The 21,038-nt window shown below is 43.6% G+C and overlaps 1 protein-coding gene across 7 annotated transcripts in view; it reads left to right on the top strand.

Annotated features, from left to right (window-relative positions):
- Window positions 1-21,038, top strand: part of LOC145446813 (E3 ubiquitin-protein ligase HUWE1-like) — a 71,717-nt gene that overhangs the window by 25,306 nt on the left and 25,373 nt on the right. For 3 of the 7 annotated variants that reach the window (XM_080325182.1, XM_080325181.1, XM_080325180.1), the window contains exons 33-55: window positions 2,946-3,200; window positions 3,716-3,778; window positions 4,381-4,493; window positions 5,146-5,233; window positions 5,544-5,669; window positions 5,874-6,004; window positions 8,185-8,388; window positions 9,155-9,309; window positions 9,711-9,879; window positions 10,751-10,934; window positions 11,407-11,596; window positions 13,249-13,425; window positions 13,484-13,551; window positions 13,620-13,637; window positions 14,663-14,821; window positions 15,981-16,044; window positions 17,147-17,283; window positions 17,349-17,444; window positions 18,500-18,693; window positions 19,651-19,852; window positions 19,907-20,047; window positions 20,635-20,767; window positions 20,833-20,883. In XM_080325182.1, the coding sequence (XP_080181308.1) occupies window positions 2,946-3,200; window positions 3,716-3,778; window positions 4,381-4,493; window positions 5,146-5,233; window positions 5,544-5,669; window positions 5,874-6,004; window positions 8,185-8,388; window positions 9,155-9,309; window positions 9,711-9,879; window positions 10,751-10,934; window positions 11,407-11,596; window positions 13,249-13,425; window positions 13,484-13,551; window positions 13,620-13,637; window positions 14,663-14,821; window positions 15,981-16,044; window positions 17,147-17,283; window positions 17,349-17,444; window positions 18,500-18,693; window positions 19,651-19,852; window positions 19,907-20,047; window positions 20,635-20,767; window positions 20,833-20,883 (3,118 nt within the window). The remainder of the gene's footprint in view (window positions 1-2,945; window positions 3,201-3,715; window positions 3,779-4,380; window positions 4,494-5,145; window positions 5,234-5,543; window positions 5,670-5,873; window positions 6,005-8,184; window positions 8,389-9,154; window positions 9,310-9,710; window positions 9,880-10,750; window positions 10,935-11,406; window positions 11,597-13,248; window positions 13,426-13,483; window positions 13,552-13,619; window positions 13,638-14,662; window positions 14,822-15,980; window positions 16,045-17,146; window positions 17,284-17,348; window positions 17,445-18,499; window positions 18,694-19,650; window positions 19,853-19,906; window positions 20,048-20,634; window positions 20,768-20,832; window positions 20,884-21,038) is intronic. The other 4 variants (XM_080325187.1, XM_080325183.1, XM_080325186.1 and 1 more) reach the window with 3 other exon arrangements.

Here is a 21,038-nt window from a genome sequence, read left to right as displayed (position 1 = left end):
GCTTCGCCAATGTGCTAGGTTTGTTAGGATGATGCGCAGTGCTCTATATTCAACCAGGCTTAGCATAAATTTTAAAGGCTGTCATATGGCGTAGCATATACCGCATCCAACTGGGCTGCTTGACCAGCAAACTCTTTGAGATGCACACAGGTTTGGTCGAGTTTGAGCAGTTTGAAAACGTTCCTGAATACCAAAGTGTCGGTCAAATAGCGATCTCCATCCTTGAACGCATTATGTTTACGAGAGGACCGCTCGAAACGAGGCTACTGCCTGGCTTTGTGCAACTGGCTGAAGAAATTCAACAGCAACGCTCGCATTTAATGAAGTCATGTATTTGTATAAATATAGGTTTTGCATCTCCTGTACTAGGGTTCTCAAACTCTGATCTTCTCGTGGGCCAATTTCCTAGTTTTTGATGACTCCGTGGGCCGCAGGATCAATAATACGGGTATTCAATGTCATTCTAAGTAGTCCTCACATCCTCGCAGAATGACATTCCAATCCGCACCCATCGTGACAATGCGATTTGCTATGTAGCAATTCATGCCTGGTGCGAAAAGAGTAACTGGCCATCGAGTTATTGTAGTCAAAGTAACCGATGTGGATTTACGCAACATACAACACAACCTAGACACTAGAGCAGAGAGAATAGAATGACAGGGTAACGATAACGTGAAAATGCACTGTGCAACAGACAATAGTGAAGTACCGTATGCAAGGGAAGGCCAATCAAACGAAAATAATACTTGCTTGATTACGGATCACCACATTTATCCTTATTCCAATTATTTCTGAGTAAATGTTGAAATTGTGTTCCATTCCGAAAACAGCTGTATGCTGTAAGCCAGTGGTTCTTAACCTTGCCTCCAGCGCCCCCCAGGGGGCGCTGGCGATTTTGAAGGGGGGCGGAAACGCTCAGGGGGCGATATGGGGGGCGCTGGGCTCAGGGGGCGGTATGGGGGGGCGCTGGAGAAAAATGGCTTCGCAGTAGATGATGTGGTAGTAGGACATATCCTTAATGAGTATATTCAGAGCGAATTAACACCGAAAACTTCGTTATTTATAGCCTACAAAAGACATATAGGTTTAATTATCCATAGGCGCCTAAATGACTGGCACCGAATGTTCCTGTCTTGGCAATCTGAACCTCAGAAGACGAATTCCATCTGGCAGGGAAAAATAATATGCCAGTGAAAAATACCAATTTGAAATCGTGTGCGTCTTTTAGTTTAGTACGATTGGACGACAGGGATATATAGAACTAGATATCCCCGTTGGGCGATATCCCTGTTGGGCGATTCTATATTTTTTGATATAGCAGACAGGAGGTCACGAAATAACATCATGCTACGAAGTCATATCAACGGGTCCGCCCGCCCGGCTATGTTTAATTATTACTTACGGGCCCTACAGTTTCCAAGACACCTCACAATGTTCCCTCTACGTTTTGACGAGTCTGCGCACACTCACAAACTCACTGCGCAGACCCTTGGACAACAGTGCGTAACGACTAAAAAATGGTCATAACTTCGGATTTGTTGTGCGCAACGTAGATTTTTTGTGCGCAGAGACCGTGTCAGCACTGCGCACGTGCGCAGCTTAGAGGGAACATTGCACCTCACTCAGCTCTACCGGTAAATCTGGTAACGTGAGCAGAGAGGACAAGAAATTGATAGCAATATATATGCAATCCCGATCTTATTGACCGATTTTATCGTGAATTATCGACATTTTTCGCGCTTCGCACTGTCTCGCTAAACAGTACAGCTGATTTCGTGGCAAAAGCGAACAACGTGATGGGGGGCGGTCGGTTTATCACCCTATGGAAGCCCAAGACCCAAGTTTTTTCGGCGGGCCTGAAGAAGTGTCGTTTCGTTCCTGCCAACGGGTATACGCCCTAAGATGTATAATTATTATTGAGGGGTCCTACCCTTTCAATCACACATCACTCAGCTCTACCGGTAAATCAGTTTACGTGAGCAGAGAAAGGATAAAAATTGATATTAATATATATGCACTTCCTGATCATATTGACCAATTCAATCAATAATTATTGAAATTTTTCGCGCTTCGCGCGTCTAGGCGAGAATAGCTGGCTCAGTAAATGCACACCCAATGTAGATGACCAGTATCAACAAATAACGGATAGCCGAAGGGGGCTCTGGGGGTGGAGCCCCCCGGAAGTTTAGTTTATCTCCCTACGGGGGACTCAAGACCAACGTTTTTTGGGGGGCTGACGAAGTGCTGTTACGGCCCTGGTAACGAATTAATTGTACCTACGGGCACGCCCGAATATGTTTATTATTAATTACGTGCCGTTTATTTTCCAATACAACAGCTCAGCGCTACTGGTAAATCTGATTACGTGGGCTGAGAGGATAAAAAGTTTATAGCGACATATATATGTAATTACCACCTATTTATTTATGCATTTATAGAATATTTTGGCACCTAAAGCGACCAGGCCTAGGCCACACAAACTTTGCTGACCATCGAAATCACGCTACGGGGTTCTTGGGGTGAAGAAGTTTGGTTTATCACGCTATGGGTGCGCAAGGCAATCGTTTTTAGGGGAGTTGACGAAGTTCTGTTACGGCCCTCCCTCTTACTCATTGTCTTTGGTACATTCCTTACAATATGAGGTTGGGGGGCGCTGGAGCCCGATAATCTTTGAAAGGGGGCGCTGGAGGAAAAAAGGTTAAGAACCACTGCTGTAAGCGAACGTCGGTAACGAATACACACACGGTTTTAGTAACCCACAGCTATTGTACCCTGATGTATAGCGCTACATTGCGCCGAAACGTGATTCCGCTACGTGAAACCAGCGCTCTTTTCATGTTCTGAAACGTGTTATAAACTCCTGACTTTGTCTGCTCCCGCCATTTTAACTTAGGGTCCGTGCATGTCGATTTATTGATTTATTATTACTGCCTTTGTTTTGCCAGCTTATCGACATGGGCTTCGGCCGGGCTACGGCGAGGGAAGCGATTATGCACGCGCAGTCGCTGGAGGCTGCCACCGAATGGATCCTCTCGCACAGCGAAGATCTGGAGATAATGCAGGCCATCACGATGTCGCTGGAGTCGTCGTTTGTGCCGAACGAATCGCCGTTCGCCATGCCCGCGGCCATGACTGCTACGCAGGCCGCTCCTGCTCTGGAACCAGTACAGCCGTCAAGAAATCAGGATGCTGGCAACGAGGTGAAAGTTAGGAAACTAACAATAAAATGGGACACGGATTTGTAAATTGTGTGTTTAGAATATTAGTCCTCAACGTGGTTGAGATTTTATAATTGGAATTTTGATGATATAGCCAGGGCTACTCTAAATTTAGGTCTTGCTTTTGAAACAAACCAAAAAATGTGTTGTGGTGAATTTATAGATCTGTCTTCAACGTAGATTTAATAATTTAAATGTTTACGGTATAGCCAATAGCCATGTTTCCACAAAATTATGGCCTCCCTTTCAAAAGCTAGGTTGCAAATGCGTTGAGGTGAATTTTTCAACACATGTATGGTCTGGAATACAGTCTTCAAAGTTGGTGAGATTCTATAATTGAAATTTTGACGATGCATCCTGGGCTTCTCAAAATTTTGATCATATTTTCCAAGCTAATGATAAAATGGGCCGAGGTGAATATGTGAACGTGTGTTTGGAATGTAGTCCTCGACCTTGGTATGACGCGGTAGTTTTGAAATTGCAATTTCGACGTTCAGGAAAAACAGGACAAGGAAATGAAAACGGCGGACGCGGATTTGCCTGGGACGTCGAAAGAACCGGTACGTGTAGTCTTGTATCGATTTGTTTTGCGAGTTGTCCAAAACATGTTGGACATATATGTTTTTATATATTTAAATTTGAAGAGCTTGTTGGAGGTACAGAACTTCAATATACAATTGCTGGTGACGTCATATTTTGTGATACGATTGTTGATATACAGTGTTCTTTCCAATTCTCTACTAGTTGCTGACGATTACCCCTGACGAGTGTCAGCCGAAAATATTCGGGTTCATTTCAATATAAATATACTATTCAATTGTATATTTAAATTTGTTCGAATCCGTGCGTGCATTCGTGCATGTGTTTGACGCAAGCTCGCATGTGTATCAGAAAACACGGTCTGTTGAAAATAGCGATTTGTTAGATGTGTTGTTGGGATCATCCTCACAGAAATTACATGTTCGGAATGTAACAACGCTACTGAACTTCATCGTGCGTATCGAGAAAGTCACATTTGCTAAGAATTTGACTCGACATGTTGTGTTTTCAAATTTGTCGTTGATATTGTCTGCAGTTTTGTTTACTTCCTTTGCATACCATTCGGTAGACTCTAGCACTGCCAGTGCTTTTCATTCGAGTTTTGGACTTGTTTTTTCCGCAGGAGGAAGAAAACTACGATCACTACCTCAGCGGGAAAGAACTGGACTCGTTCATCGATGACATTTTGCAATGCTGCCTGTGTCTGCTGGACAGTTTTCCCAACAGCGTTTACAGGTAATGGTTAGCTTTTTTCAGCAGCACGGAAAACGCGTGCGCTTTCGACTTGCAGCTGTTTTCAATACATCTAATCGTATGTATTGTCGCTGTGGAATCGGAGTTGCGTATGTCCATTTTACATATTTTTAGAGGATTAAGTTTTTGTAAAGTTTTCGGGTTCTTCCGTCCATATCTTGGCCATGGTTAACTTTGATGCAATGTGACAAACATAACCGAGGACAACATTTTACAAATACTTGATTTTCTCAAAATTTGAAAATTTGCAAACTCGTCATACGCTACCTTGATTCCACTACGACGATATGCAATACACGTATCTTTCCAAAATTGATGTGTACCATTTAGCACGATGATCGCATCCCCGCTTTAATCTCTACAAAAGATTGGCTGCGTCTGCCGATGTTCCCAACGTCCACGTTACTAAGTAGGCGTGTCGCTTCTGGTGTTGACGTGACCGGATGCAGTACGAGGCAAATTTCGGAGTGTAGAAACTGCAGATCGCGATAACGTTCCTTCGAACTGTCACGCGTTTTCTGTGCGATATCACACACGCGTGTTGTCGGTATGCCGGGTATTTCCGTGACGGCAGTGCCGCGATGATGCGTCAACGTCGAATTATGAAGGTTACGAGCTTACGGTCTCGTTTTAGAGTTTACGAAGTGTTCGAAGCCATCATGAAACGGAACGGGCCCGAATGGACCGGGGAGAAGAATATTTTCGAAAACATACTCCGCGAGGTTTGTTGTCTTGTCGTGAAATGCTGTCCTATTTTTGGTCCCTCACGAGCCACTAACCACTAGTTTTTCAAACTACTTATTCGAATTCTTATGCCTTTCATTTCGTACTTCTACTTGCAGTTTTGGAGTGTCTTAAGTAATCTGAGTGTTACTCCGCTACTTCTGCGCGAGTAGAATTACTGGCCACTTTGACCATCTCTGCCTTCCATACCGGGAGTATGCATTTACTGTTGCGGTACGCAGCCCGTCAAGTCAAGGCACAGATTAATATCCGTTGCAATGATAATCTTGATGTTTTTCCGTTTCTCAGATTGGAGAGAGCTGCGATTTCTTACTGCAAGAGAGCCCGGCCACGTCAGCGGACCACGCTGGCAAGGAGTTGGAAGCGCGCAAACGATTATCGTCGAGATGCCTGCTGCTTTCTCTCTTATTCCAAGTGTGTGTCGGGAAAGGATTTTGGTTGCCGTTTAGTGAAATATTACCCGCCTCTGTCTGGCTAGTTTCATTATCCAGATTGATTTGCCGTTGATTTTGCCGCGAACCGCTTCCTGTGCTTGTTATGTTGTACACACTCGCGCTTGCCTTACCACGAATCGAACTTGGTGCTCTGTCCGTAAGATTTCTTTCTGTTGCATTGCAGGGCCGTCAGTTTTCCGATCTGTGTGCTGTCGCGTTGCACGGCAATAACGTGATACAGAAGTTGGTGCAGATACTGCAGACAGGATCGTACTGCTTGCTGACCGGTGACAAAAAGCAGGAGACTGCGCCAGAGTGAGTATGCGTTGTGATGGATTTAGCGGCGTCCTGATTGTGTTGCGGGTCCTGATTGTGTTGCAGTGTCCTGATTGTGTTGCAGTGTCCAGATTGTGTTGCAGTGTCCTGACTGTGTCAGTTACATAGAACTTGTAGTTTTTCGATGTACTGAGTTTGCCTACTTCACTACGTACTGCAGTGGATATTATTTTAGACTACTTCCGTTTCTATTTACCAACGATGATTGCTTTTGCCACTGTCATGGGAAAATGATCGCGATTAAACAGACCTTAGTTGTGCTTTCAGCGGGATTACGTTGGTCTAGTTAATTCGGTGTTGTTTACCTTGCCGTGGGCGAATTCTCGATGTTAAAATGATATCCCAGGCTGCAGTGCGGACTAGGTCATTGCAGTGGCTTATGTACTTCAACATGACCTTTGAAAGCACTTGATCACGGTGCCTGGCTTTTAGCACAATTTCTACTAGGCTGACAACTGCTCCCTTCGCCGTCAAGTTGTCTGCAAAATTCGTAACATGCAAAGTCGTCTCGTCAGTGTCATTTTTGTGAAGATGTGCGCGAGATTCGTTTGGGTCTGTAAACCGATTGTTGTACAGATAGTTTCTGGCTATAAAGTGACGCGTCACATTTCAAAGACGCGAAACCGACTTATACGACACCACAAAACTAGCTCACTGTGCGCTGCGGTTTTTGAGATAGCCGGATAATTATTTGGCGTTTTGTCGGCCGTTTGATTGTGACGTCTTTGCGGTGGCCTCGGAATGTCAAATCGCTTTAGAAATGTTTTAGATTTAGAAAAAAACTGATCCGTTTCCAGTTTTTGATGAAGTGATTCGAATTATACTTGATTATCCCGAGTGTTTTAATGGCTGCGATGAAACCCAGAAGACCTCGAAACTCTCGTGGGCTATTGCTATGATTTAAGCTCCTCGGAACAGCCGTTCCAAAGGCGGGTCTTGACAGACGTCTTTAAAGTAACATTTGCTTACAGAAAACAATTTACCGTCTATTTACAGTCACTTTTCTACTGCATATCGGTGCTAAAACGCTACACCAGTCCTTGTAAATGTACTCGTCTAAATGTACGGCATCCGTAATTTGATGAAAATCCTGCGGCGTAAAATTACAGTCTGGGCCTCATGATTAACGTCTAGCCTGGTTATGCGGGTAAAAGGCTTACATTTCAAGCACTTGTCGTTCTTTGTCAAATTACACGATGCGTTGATGGATTCGGTGGCAAATTGCCGCGTTCGCGTCGATTAAGTTGCGAACGGAATGTGCCCGGCACCAGTTAATTACAATCAATCAGCTCAAAGTACAGAACAGGTGTCACTTTCAAGGCATGTCCGATTGCATATTCGTGGATGACTTTGAAATATAGGCTGCGACTTTGCCTTACGCTAACTTTTCAAGATGTCGGAAAAATTTGAAATCCCGACTGGTCAAGTGTTTGGCTTTTTGTTTAATTAATTGTCACATTGCTGAGATGATGATTTGAACTGCGAATAGTTAGTCTCAACTCCAGTTCAAATATGTAGACCTACATTTGGTACCATCACATTAAATGAAGATCATTCAAGTTACACTGATCGTGTGAGCCCGTGCATTGCATTGTCGTGCTAAAGGTTTTAAATGATATGACAAGGCACTCGCTATTTCAAGTCCGGTACAGTGAGGAGAAAATATCAAAGCAATGAGTTTCATTGATGTCTCCCAGTTGGTGATGAGCATACAACTGGAATTCCCACCCTTGGTCTTTATCACTCCTTACTTTGATGTTGATACGCGGGATATCCTACTGTCATAGAGATGACATTATGGCAGTGGTCCGTAGTTTTCTAAAATCGTAGCATCACCGTACTGTTTTCTGTTTCACACTAGACCGTAAATACATTTCTCGATTTTGGTAAGAACAGCTTGTCGGTGACTCTGTATCCCCGAGTAATTTCAGTAACTGAGTGCCGAGGGCCTATTTCTCACTCGGCAACAATGGCTTGGAGCAATTACAAAGTATTAATTAAAAATAATGCCACCAATCCGCTTGTACTGTGTGGTCGACACTTCAAATTGATTTGAGTCTCGAACCGTTCATCTTTAAAATTCCGTCATTTATCGGAGTCGGAAAGGTCTTCTTGATTGGTGCAGAGATGTCATATCAAGACTTGCAATCCTGTTTTAGCTGGATCTCGTCGGCGCTGTTGCTTATCGACCTCTACGAAAGATCGTGCGTTCACAAGCGACGCGTCAAGGTGTTGGATCGTTTCAAAGGCTACGCCCCTACGTGGAAATGGTTCGACGACCGCTCTGGAAAGTGGAGCGCTTACAGCAAGACGAATTCGACGATCTTGGAGGATGCGTACAAAGACGGCGTCGCCATTATTAGGTACGTTATCGATCGTATCGGATGTGCGCCTCCAAATTTTTGCCCCCAATATCCCACTTCCTTTTTTTGCCCCCGTGTTATCACTATATCGCCCCAGAGAGCGATATTGCTCACTTTGGGTAACGCTGGCAACACCGTTTTTTCCACATTATTTGAACCTTATCTGTCTGAGCAGCAATAGCTGTACTACTGAACAGCTGTGTAACGCCCGGTTTGGTTCGAACAATACATGACCTCTAAATTTGTGTGATGCTCTGTGCCTTGCGTCTACGTGCTTCTCCATGCAGACTAGAGATTTTTGACTAGATATTTCGGTAATCAAGTTCTAATTTAATTTTTGACAAGTTTCTCTGCTCTAATTTCAATTCTGATCTAATTTCTGATTTTCCTGAAAACTCCACGAGGGCACAACTGTACAGTTTGTACACGTATTTGTCATTATCATACTCTGATTTGATAAGAATTGAACTCGATTTTTGTTGTGTTTCTCTCTAGTACGGAAGGAATCCAATTCGATTTCCAAGTTCTTGCGAATTCGGCATTTCTAATCCAATCTAATTTCGAAAAAAATTGTGTTGGTACAATTCTAATTCCAATTGAAAAGCTGAAAATTTTGTAATCGCTCAACTCTGTCTGTATGCATGTCTATGAGACGCGGTTGGGTGCATTTATCCCGCATCTTCTCACTTGGTATAGCTAGTTTGGACGATAAGTGGATTGGCACTTGTCGGGTCTGTCGACTTACCTCCTTACTTTGCGGTTACAGATTCACGGCCGGCAGACGGAGGTATACGGTGAATTTTCACCAAATGATACAAGTCAACGAAGAATCGGGCAACAGACGGCCGATTATCCTTCTGTTTGAAAGGAAGAAGGCCGCCGACGATAAATCGGCCGCGTCTGTCAAAGTTGAAAAAGAAGGTGACGTGTTTGACTTGTTTCAGCACCGTAAGAGTAGACTTGTAGTTTTTACAGTCGTAGTTTTAGTTTGCTTGGAAAAAGTTTCTGAAAATTCCTTATTTTAAAGTATAGATAGTAATCATAGTGGCGGAGTTGTATTTTCTGCACGATCGGAAGATTCAAGCATTCTACTCTGAGCTTAGGAGCATGGAGATAGCTTAGCGGAGAATGTAAGAGAGTAGGCCACTTAGCGACCGCAAGGAAGACTTTATGAACCCGCCATATCTAATGGCAGTCCTGTTGGGACTTGGGACTCGGCAAAGCTTGTTATCTGACGTGGGACATTTAAAAGGATATACGGTTATGGAACAATCACCGATTGTATTGCGTCTAGATTGACATATGCTTCTGTGCGCTTTCAGATACGTCGATGGAGACTGATTACAGCGCTGCGACGGCAAAGGACGATGACGAGGTCTGGCGCGGATTGAGCGGAGCGCAATCTCGGTCTTTATTGCAGTCCTGTACTAACCTGCTGAAGGTTCCCATACGCGGCGACACGGTACATGCGGCGATGAGACTCTTGCTGAGGTAATGACAAAAGCGCTTATTCACTGTGATAATGTGGAAGTTATAGCGTCAGTTCGTTTGTGTGCTGATACTCGCGGTCCTGGATTCCGGCATGGTAATTTCCGGATACAGTTATGGTTGAAAACTGTAATGTAATCCCTGTCTCTAACAAGATCAGTTACGTGAAGTTTCCGAACGTCTTACGTGTTTGGAATTGGGATTGCGATTGAGGACATTAGCTTTACTGTAAAGTCGACGGCTGTTGTTACTTTCGCTGACTTTGCAACATGAAAGCGATTTCTGATCGAACAAAAATGCACATTTGACCATTTTCTTGCGGTGCGCGCCGAAATCAGTTTCTGTTGCCATCTGGATATTTGAACATTGGCACAACCTGCCGGTCGATGCGATGTAGAGATATTTTTGTAACGATGTATCCTTGATATTGTTTGTTCCAGGCGGAGGCTATATTTTAGAGGTTGCAGTGTATCAATGATTAAAGCGGTGCTAGCGGTCTAGCGGAGCTGGTGGAGAGTATAGTTTCTATCAGGATTTCATCTAATTTTAACCATTTTAAAGCAACTTTGCTGCTCACAGAAGGGAAAGTTGTGATATAGCGCCGCTTTGTTAGGTACAACGCCCGTAGTAGTTCAGTTGTGTGATTAGCCGAGCTATAAATATAATTGGAGCCATTAGGATTTCGTAGTTGAGAGTTATTTTGAACCATTTTATGCCAACTTTGCCACTGACATTATGAAAATTCTGATAAGGCACAATGTTATGTACAACACAATGTAGTTCAGTCGGAAGGTGGGCCTTTACTACAGCGACATTACACTTAACGCACGTGTTTGGAGCTGGCTGATATCGCTAATAGCGAACCTTTGTTCAGACTAACCAGAAGCGACCGGCCCGGCGGCCACGAAAGGGCTGTCACGTTCGTGAAGCTAGAAGGCCCGCAAGCTCTGCTGAGCCTTACGAAACAAAGCGACTTTGCCGGCTTCTCGTCTCTCGCCACCCTAATTTTCTCTCACATTTTCGAAGACGCCGACACTCTGCGCTACGCCATGGAGAAGGTGAGTTGTCCAGCGAGATTCTCAATAGTATTATCACCAGTTACACTTCTCGAATTTGTTTTGTTAATTGACGTCGTTGTATGTGTGTATTCCTTGTCTTCATTTATCATTACTGGTCAGTGAGTCATATGATTGAATTCTGTATGATATCTTGTGTGTAATAGTCGGATCTGGGTTGATTTTTTTTACTTTTATTCTTTTTTCATAGTATTTAAAATTGGACTTCTCTTTTCATACAAAACACGATATTACGAATATAATTATCAAGTTTTATGAAGATCATAGATCAATCTATAGCTTCATGATTGTTGAAGAACTATGTATTCCGCTTCTGGTTGACATGAATGTCATCACGATAATATCACTGGTACAAGTCAATATCGATGAAGCATTGTTTTGTGCCGCATATTTCGACTTACTTTTCTATACTTCATCGATTGACGAATTAAATCTCACTCTTTTACTCTCTCAGACTGTCAGGATAGCTGCGACGCGGGGCGTGCCGAGTCCCGCTAATGGAGTTTCTTCGTCGACCCTGGCCAACCGCGAGATGTACTACGTACTGCAGGCTCTGGCGCCGATGGCCTGCCGCAGCCCGGACTTGTTTTTAGACGTGTGCAAGTCTCACTTTCGGATATCGATGCCGAGCTCGAAAATATCTCGTGAGTGCCGTTAACGCAGGGCCAGACTTGTGCCACTGTTTTTTCGAATAGTTCTGGTTGTAGTTCTAGTTACGTATTTTAAAAAATTTGTTTCCGAACAACTAGCAAACACTCGTCATCATTTGGCGTCATTCGCGATACCCGGTGTTCCGTTGCGTAATGTTCTTGCTGTCATTGCAATTTCAGAGTCATAATTAATAACAGTCGCGTAGCCATGAGGTGCATTTTTATTGTCGAAACCCCTACCATTTCATGTTCAGTTCATGTGGAAAGGCGATCTGATTCCGATAAAACAAAAATTAATGAGTTACTTGGTATTGCATGTACGTGAGTTGTGTTTTAGGTAGTTGGATGTGGATTTCTAAAGATTGTTAATTTGAGCTCTGTCTAGTTCTTGTGTATTTTGAAAATCCATTAGTTTGTGCAAGTCTGCTCAGGGCGTTGGTTTTTGTGGTTGGTTATCGGGCGCCGCTAGCGACGTAGTTTGGGCATGTTTGTCACCAGCGTCACGTTTCCGTTTTGAATTTGCGCTCGCGGCGTTGGAAAGACGATTCCCCGAAATCAAAAGCGCTGACGAGCATCCTGTCGGTCTGTGCTCTGTGTGACTGTGTGTCATTCGGAAAGAGTTTGATAGACAAGTGGTTCTCTTGAACATGCTTGCTGTGTGGGCCAATTCTCGGCTTCGAGGTCTGAACCTGTCCGGAATCGATTGGGCGCTATTCGGAATTTTTGCAAAAATGGAATTTTGCAACGGCGTTGTTTGTTGACTTGGTCGTCAGCCGAATTTTGGTGTTGCAATCCGGGAGTTTGGTATGGATTTTCTGCTGTGATGTAATTTCATTTCCGTCTTTGCCAACTGTTGTTGAGATCGCTTGGTTACTATCGATTTGTTAGCCGGTATATACAAAGTCCATCAATCGATGTACAGTAGGGCTGTTCAAATCCTAAAACTTGCTTGCTAGGTGATTAAATCGTCAGGTTGCATAGAAAACGATGCACACCAAATTTGACTCGATTCCAACCAGTATATGCCGATAACTGCCAAAGTGAAATTTTGTTTATTTCTGAAATAATAGTATTTACGGTGGCAAATTTCGTCACTCCGACATGACCAAAAATCTTTTTTATTTTGGCAACCTGACGATTTAATCACCTAGCAAGCAAGAATTGGAAAAGGAAATTTTTTTGAACAGGATAATGTACAGCATGGAGGCTGACATCCCTTTCGCTTTTAATCTATCTAATCTATAAATCTGTATAAGTCTAGGGCGTGAATCTTTTTGATGCAATGAAATCCTCAATATCGAGGGCATTTCCCATTTGACGGCAGCCACATAATTGTTCTAATATGTTGTTCGGCCATGATGATGTCTGAAGGTTATCGCGAATCATGTATCCGTATTGCATACTTGAAAGTGAAATTAAAATCTCTTTAGTAAATATTAAATTGTTACTGCTGCATAGCGGTATTCTGGAACGCAGTCTTAGCACACCATTACCTTTAAAGTTACACATTGAAGTGTGGGAAGTCCGTTAAATGTGTCCCAAGACGCGTCTTTGCGTTACTTTGCCACTGGAATTTAAGAACCAAATACACGGCGTCTAGCATCACGCAAAGTTTTTGCGGCACGTACAATTTTCACCGTCGACAGGCATTGAAGAAGAAGAAACTCGTATGATGAACAACGAAGCTGTGCAGATTCTCGAGCTGGTCAAAGACCCCGGCGCCCATTCGAAGCCGAAAGCCGCTCTGAACCACATGACGAGGCATATCTTACAGCTACTATTGAACGCTTTAGTCAGGAACGATAGGCCGCACCTGGATACCGGTATATATCATGTACGTGGGCACAGCGACGGTGTTCTGAACTGTGTTCGTGATTTTAGAACCACCCGGAAAAGCGCACTCGAAATCAGCATCATCTGTCACATCTATGGCGCTTCATTTGAGAAAGGTAAGGGTTTTGTCTTTCCGTACGACACGCCGGGAGAGTATTGCAAATTTTTGTTGAATTTATCGCAGAATCAGGACGAGTCGTCGGTGAGATTTTGGTTTATTTCGGTTTTTGACCGCATGCGTTTGATATGCCTTGCGATCGGATTATGTGCATTTGTTCACCGGCTGCAATATTTCCATATTTTATAGCATGCAATGATTTGCTCTTTGTTACGTGGTTGGGCTACTTATGTTCTGCGTGGCCGTGAATCACCACCAAACTTGCATGCGACGTTACGGTGTCTGCGATCGGTTTGGTGTCAACCCTTTCCACTATTATTCCAGCGTGGATAAAATCGATTTAAAGATAGCGTACCAAAACAGTCGTTGCTACTTACAAAACTAATGTATCGGAATGCAATGCAATGAAAAATTCAGAAGTGCTCCCACCGGTCAAGAGCTTTTCAAGATGTGTGAATGCTATTTCAAGCGGAAGTTGAAAATGAAGGTATAAATGGTATTTCGAGTAGATTTGGTCGGTGGGCGTCGCATGATTTTGGCAGGTAACAGATAGTTTCAATTTCAAAAGTTTCAAAGTGCGTCTTCGCGACTAACGCAAAAAGATTCAAAACAGTACAAGGAGGTGCGAATTTTTTGAAATAAATTTGGTTACTATAATACAGTGGACACATCGCGCAATTGTTATGACAATTTCGTACTTAACGTTGTACCGCGAAACTACTACCAAATTGTAAGTGTTGTTATCATAAGTAGATTGGCAAGTCAACATGTCCTATGTGAATACTTTGAAAAAGTGACCACCTCTAAAAAACAATCAAATATGACAGTAAAAAGTCAACCAATTATTTTAGCGATTGCTTGAGATGTGTCTAAGAGTTCACACTCTGCTGTAGGCAATTTATTTTTGTATTATCTTCACGACGGTGTCCTGGCAATTTTACACTCGTACATTCATTGTGCGCATCCGCGCCTGCCATCAGAATCGAACTCTTGAATTTGAGCCGCACGTTTGTCCGTTCCGTTGTCTTGCGCGGTGTTGCATGCCGGGCGCCGACCCTAGATTCACACGGACTACGCGTGAATCAACACCCGGTTTTTCCTGCCCCCAGGCCGCAGACGACATGAACCGCCGGTACAGCGAGAGCGAAGCAGCCGCAGTCCGCGAAGAGGAACGCGCAGCGGTGCTTCGCCAGGGCAGCGTGGCTCCCGTCACGGAAGAAGGACCGTCGCATGGCTCACAAGACGCCACGGACGTATTCTATCCTTCCGTAAGAACGGACCCCTATTTCGTTTCGCTCTCTTTTTGCACTTTGATTTCTCGTGCCTTTGTACGTTTACACTTGGTGGCGATACTCGCATGCATCCAATAGTTAACTCGGTTGTTCTTGACGTTTACTAACATGACAAACCGTTGTGCTAATCTGGAAGTCTTTGTGGCGAACCGCAGACTTTGCTGAGACACAAACAAAAATCGACGGCCCTACACATCTAACACATAACTATATAACAGTGGTCAGCAACCTGTCGGTCGCCATGACTCAACTTATTATATTAATTATGGTTTCAATGCAATGCTGAATATAGACTGACACTTTTTTGTTCTATTTTGCAACCTTTGCCTGTGTTTTGAATGCAGCCGATTTTTACGTTCCTAGGCAATTTAGAGGGGGCAATGATGCCCTGACATTAATGATGTTTGGATTTGTAAATCTCACGACTTTTATGTGTGAAGTCAGATTCAACGCATTGATATAATAATAACGAAACATTGTAATCGATTGTGAGAAGAGCATGATATGTGGTTAAGCTCATGTACAAAGGCACGTCGTGTATTTACAAACTGGTGGATAGTATACATTTCAAGCGCTACAGCTACCATCGAATCAACAGTGCAAATTAAACGTTGAAACAAATCCACAATTCTGTGTTCGTGAAATCCAATTCATGTGGTTATTGTATCATAGTAAAAACAATCATTTTGGAATACTTTTGTGTGTGAAGATTTCTCTCTATGTGCACGTAAATAACTACTCAACTTGAGCATTACTTGAAACATTTTTCCAAGTATCAGAAAACAAAATGTGGTCGCATGTAAACGTTTGTTTCATTTTCCATTCAATTGGGCTGGCTCTTAAAAATGTTGCCGACCGCTGCGATGGAATATCGGCGCACAAAATGAACTATGCGTCAACAGCAGTGTTGAAAGAATAAAATATGATTTTCACCCCGAACAAAAAGATTACAATAAATATTTACTGCGGATCAGTGAGACTTCTGTTTTAAGAGGCAGTTCTGTGTCGTGACATCCGACAAACTCCTGAAACTAGCTCAGCGAACCCTGGTCAAGAACATCCGAGCTAACCAATATTCGTCTTTTTCGTACTCGTCACCCGGTCGGTAAACAGATTTGTGTCGTCTTTTTTATAGAATTCTCAAGAATCTAAAGACGACAAGTCGAAGGCTGATGCTGAAAAAGCTAAATCGGACAAAAGTATGTCACATTGTACCTGTTTTCCGGTCTGTGGTGTGCACTGTGACTTTGAGAACATCCCAAGCCTATTGGAGATTTTTAGACTGTGCTTGTAGTACAGTACTGCGGTGCTATTATCATGAAAATGAAGTAAAGTCTGTTACGAAATTTGATGGTAAATGGAATTGCAAGAGTAGTTCGTAAAGTAAATTGTAATGATAGCTTTCAATACGGCAAATTTCCCGAAACTGACAGGCCTGCTTTGTATGCAATTCCATTTGTCACGCAGATAGAGGCGTTGTCGACAATCTGGGCCTGGATTAATCCAGACAAGATAAACATGGCTGACGTAAATTGAAATATTTGAACGTCTTATATCGATTCTGTATGCTTCTTACGTCGCAACTCGAGCACTAAATTTCCGGACTGTCGGTTTAGGCGGTGCTGATTAACCGTAAACTCACATTGTCCGTCAGGAAACATAAATTCGCTAGTTTTTTTTTATCCCATTAACATTGCGTCTTGTAGTCCTGGTGGAGCATGTATCTTGTGTAAAAGACATTGCATTTCACTCTTGCGTTGTGAACGCGAATGACGCAGAAATTGGGGAGGAAATATTGTTCTAAATAGTTGTACTGTTCGTGGTAGGAAACGTAGCGAGCTCAACCGAAAATGTCTTCAATAGTCTGAACAAGAAACAGATGCGAAAAGTTATGGTAATGCCACAAATATTGTGTGTGCGAAATATGAACTGTGCATCAACGGAGTCTTGAAAGAACATAACCATTAAAATATAATTTTCACGCTTGAAAATTGTCATAGTATTGTTCGGACGAAACACAGCAGCGTAATACCAACTGCTCAACTACAAATTAGCTTTCAAGTGTTGGAGATAGAACTGGCATTTCAGAAGGATGGGGTTTCGATTTCCAAGGCGGGCGTGTCATCACAAATCATATTTATGAGTGGAGTGCGTGTCTTAACCTTCAGTAGAACACCTGAGATTAGCCCACGGAACCGTTGGTGTTCCGTGGAACATTGGTGAAGAACCACTGCTATAGAAACTATCCACTGACAAGAGACGTCGCATCAGTGTACTGATTAGCAACATTGCGTTTTCCAGCCGACCAGGACACCGCGCTGTTCTCGAAATCCGTAATCCTGCGGCTGCTCGCGGAACTGGTCAGCTCGTATCCGACGTGTGCCACGTACATCGCGTATCACACCTACTCGGCCGGAATCTCGCCTGACATAAAACAGGTACCGTCGCGAAACTGATGTCCCGCCGTGCACCATCTTTACATTTTTTTATCTATCATGCAAAGGACACCACGTGCTTGTCGTATATCTTACATCGTTTACTACCTCCTGCCAACAAGCCGAGCAAAAAAGACGATCGGAACGTCGCTGGCGCGTCAAAGGTAATATGAGTTTATTTGTTGTCACGACAAGTCTCATGGTAGGGCCTCGTGATTCGGGTGGGGGTGCAGTCTGCGTATGCGTATAAAAGAAAATGCTTGCCGAGCGCCAAGAAGCCACAGATGTCGGTTTTACTGATCGGGCGCGGCCGGGGATTGAACTCGCGACCCACCGATAAGGAAGCCGCTATCTTGCCGTTAACGGTGCTAACTGATAATCTCCGGCTGTCGTAATTTTTTTATGACTGCCCACTCACGATGTCTCGGGAGAGCCTTGTTTTAAGCAGCCTTTAAACGTTAAAGTTCTGTTGAATTTGGGCAGCGGATAGCGGAACATTATCGTGTTGCAGATTTCGCCTTGGATTGTTAGATATTTCAGAAATGTGATGACATCCCCCGTTCCGATCATAGTCGTCTGTCATTCGGTTACTGTAGATCAGGGGCCATCGCTATTTATCAGAGTGCGATACAGTTTTCTAATGCGGATCTCACAGTGAACTGCTTACCTGCAGACTAAAACTCAAAATAAGGTTCAATATCCACATGAAACCCAAATTATACCAAACTTCCCCGCCTGCTACCTAAAAATTCAAAAACAATTACGTACGCATACTCACACTTCACCAGATCTCTTCATTTTACGTTATGGCATTGTCGTTGGTTTTAATTGCGCTTTGACCCTAAAGTGGGCTGACCCGGGAGAATGCTGTTGAACATTGTTATAGGTCTGCTTTTTGTATGAAATATCCATCGACAAAATTATGGTGTCATTATACATTAGCGAGGGATTGTCTGTCCCCGAAATAATTGTTCCCCCGCAATATTGATACTTATTATATAGTAAACTGTAAACTGGAGTCTCATCGACAACCATCTGGTTAATTTGAGGTCGTGCGGGTTCGTTCAACTACCACAAATTTGTCATGTCTGGAGATAACCGCTTTGTTTTGACTAGTAACACGTAAGCGACTCGCACAGACAATTCCCAGCTTGCGAGTGCCAGCTCCAAACCGCAAACGTCCCCACTCATGCCGGTGAAAATTCCCCCGTGTCTGCAGAACGCTCAAAACGAAAAGGACTGCTGCTCTTCCCTGGCCAAGGTCCTGGTGACCAGCCTGGCGTGCTGCCACCCGAAGCAGTCCACGCAGAACACGGTGATCTCGGAAGTGAAGTCTGCGATGCAAAGGACGTTACTCATGCCCGAATCCACGGCAAAGCATAATGCGTTACGGGCGATTTTGGGACTTGTCAGGTATGATTTCTTTTGATTTGTACACGTTGATATCGTGAATAGGACAGAGACGGTGAGTGACAAATTACTGGTAAATTTTAGTGGTACTGATGTAAGTTCCGTCGACTTGACTGCATACTCGAGCAGTTTTGTTTTTTAGTAGGGATGGTGTGAACCCCTGAAAGGTTCAGGCTCGTGTGAGCTCCAACCTTTTTGAAAGGTTCAGTGCGAACGTGAACCTATGACGTCACGCGACGTCATATTGCCAATTCCTTCCCTACATTTCAGTAAAGTAATATATTAATGTACACGATACACGACGACTCATTCCACATTATATGCCAGAATGCTGAAGTGCATGCTGACTTTTCAACATCTCCTAATGTATAAACTGGAACAATGGGCTTGCACGGAATATAAGCTTATGCCTTAACGGTCTGGGCTAGACCGGACAATGCATTTGGCCTGAGACTATTGCTTCATTGATATTGGTCAGAGTGTAGTACGGGTTAACAAATCAAGATGGATCCCGTGTGCCCGCTAGGTATTTTTACATTAAACAGCGCTGTATTCTTTATATTCATTCCATTGTTTGGTTGAATAGGCACACGGACTACCCTAGAAGCAGTGTATTTCTTTCCTGGCGTTGTGTCATTGCAGGCCAAGCTCACAACGGAGAGTCGCTAAATATTCACAAACAAGCAATATTTTTGAAATTGGCAAGATGCATGCTCGTTTGGTGATGAATTTTTTTATGTGTTCTGAAGTTGAAATGCAAAGAATTTCAACCAAAGATGTTATAATGACGGGAGAAATGGTATTACATGAAAAAGTTTGAAAGTGCAGAGGCTACCAAGGTTTGTTTGTGAACGCTAACCTCTAAATTTGTGTGGTTCACACACGAAAAGTCGGAGGAGTGGAAATTCCCGGCGTTCCCTCTACTGCTACTTGAGCATTCGATATCTTTTGTACTTACAGCAATATGATCGAGTGCGCCTCGAAAATGGCGCACGGCAACGAGGGCCCGATACATTCCGCAATCATGGACGAGCAGACCAACTTGGCCCGGGTCATGATCAACCGGGGCCTGGCGACGGACTTGGCGCAGATCTCGAATTACATCGATCTCGGCTCGCCGAACATGGCCGACACTGTGAATTCCGCCTTGAAACCACTCGAGGTATTTTTCTTGACGCGCCGCAATACGCTGTGTTGTTACCAGTTTAATTTTTAGATACTGTCACGGCTGGTTCACCAGTCTTCCGCTGGGAACGCGCCGAAACCGTCTGGGACTGGAGCCAAGTCGGATGATGCTCAAACGTCAGAGGCTGCCGCGTCCGGGCCTGCCGATAACGGCGACGAAACGGAAGCTACGGTAACTGCGGCGGCGATGTGAAAGCGCTATTTTTTGTGTCAGTCGATCTGCGATGTAGCCTCTGTTTTTGTGCGTTTCGAATTCCGCCGAGTAACTGGCAAATAAGTCTACGTTTCTTTTTAGATTGGACACTGGTAAAATGTCACCGGACCGGTGAACCTTCATAATTAACCCAAAATATAATTTGCTTCTGCCTCTTTGATATTACATGCGTTATACGTAGTTCTATCAAATTTTGTGCAAGGTTTATTGCCGTCAAAACCAGTAACTTAATTTTGATTTTTTGGTTCCTTCTGGAAGAGCTGGTATTTTGCTTCTTGCTAGATTCTATTATGCTGCCAAACGTCGCTTGATTGTACTGTTAAAATGTAAATAATTTTGTTCAAAATCCAAAGTAACCCGTGAACTTTCTCTTATGACTCGACGCAGGATAATATGTTTCAAGTTTCTGAATTAATTAAAAAGTTGATGTTTCACATGTTAAATTTCATCACTCTTAACAAGCTTTTAACTTCTTTCATTGTACAATTGAGATATAAAACTAATAAATTTACTACTGTATTCTACAAATTCCTTGTTTGCTGTAGGCGGAAGGATCCCAAGCCTCGGCGGAAACGGTGCTCGTCGACAATAACCTCATGGAATCTGCGAACGAAGCGTACAACCTGAGCGCGTCTATTGACATGGCCGATGAGGGCAACACTTTTGTCATCGACGAAGGTGAGCACATTGCAGGGAGCGTCTTGGCTGTTTTCGGCTGGCTCAAACGCGAAAATCTTTTGCAGACAGCGACAGTAGCAATGGGTCGATGGTCGAGGACTTTCCGGTTGCGTCAGGTTATTATTTTGGCACGCGGCCGTTGATGACGCATGTTAGGGTTGTGGAAGCTATCTGTGTTTATTCTTGTTAGCGGTGATCGTGTGGGGCTAATTTTTGAGTTATTGTTTTGTGGCTGGGATATAACTCGGTTGTGTTGCTTGGGATTCACGTT

The sequence above is a fragment of the Botryllus schlosseri genome, chromosome 9 (genome assembly GCF_051294905.1).
Source record: "Botryllus schlosseri isolate E-star chromosome 9, Bs_hap1, whole genome shotgun sequence".
In the NCBI taxonomy this organism is placed as follows: Eukaryota; Metazoa; Chordata; class Ascidiacea; order Stolidobranchia; family Styelidae; genus Botryllus; species Botryllus schlosseri.
The sequence above is the reverse complement of the archived record's forward strand: the minus strand, read 5'-3'. Positions and strand labels throughout refer to the sequence as shown.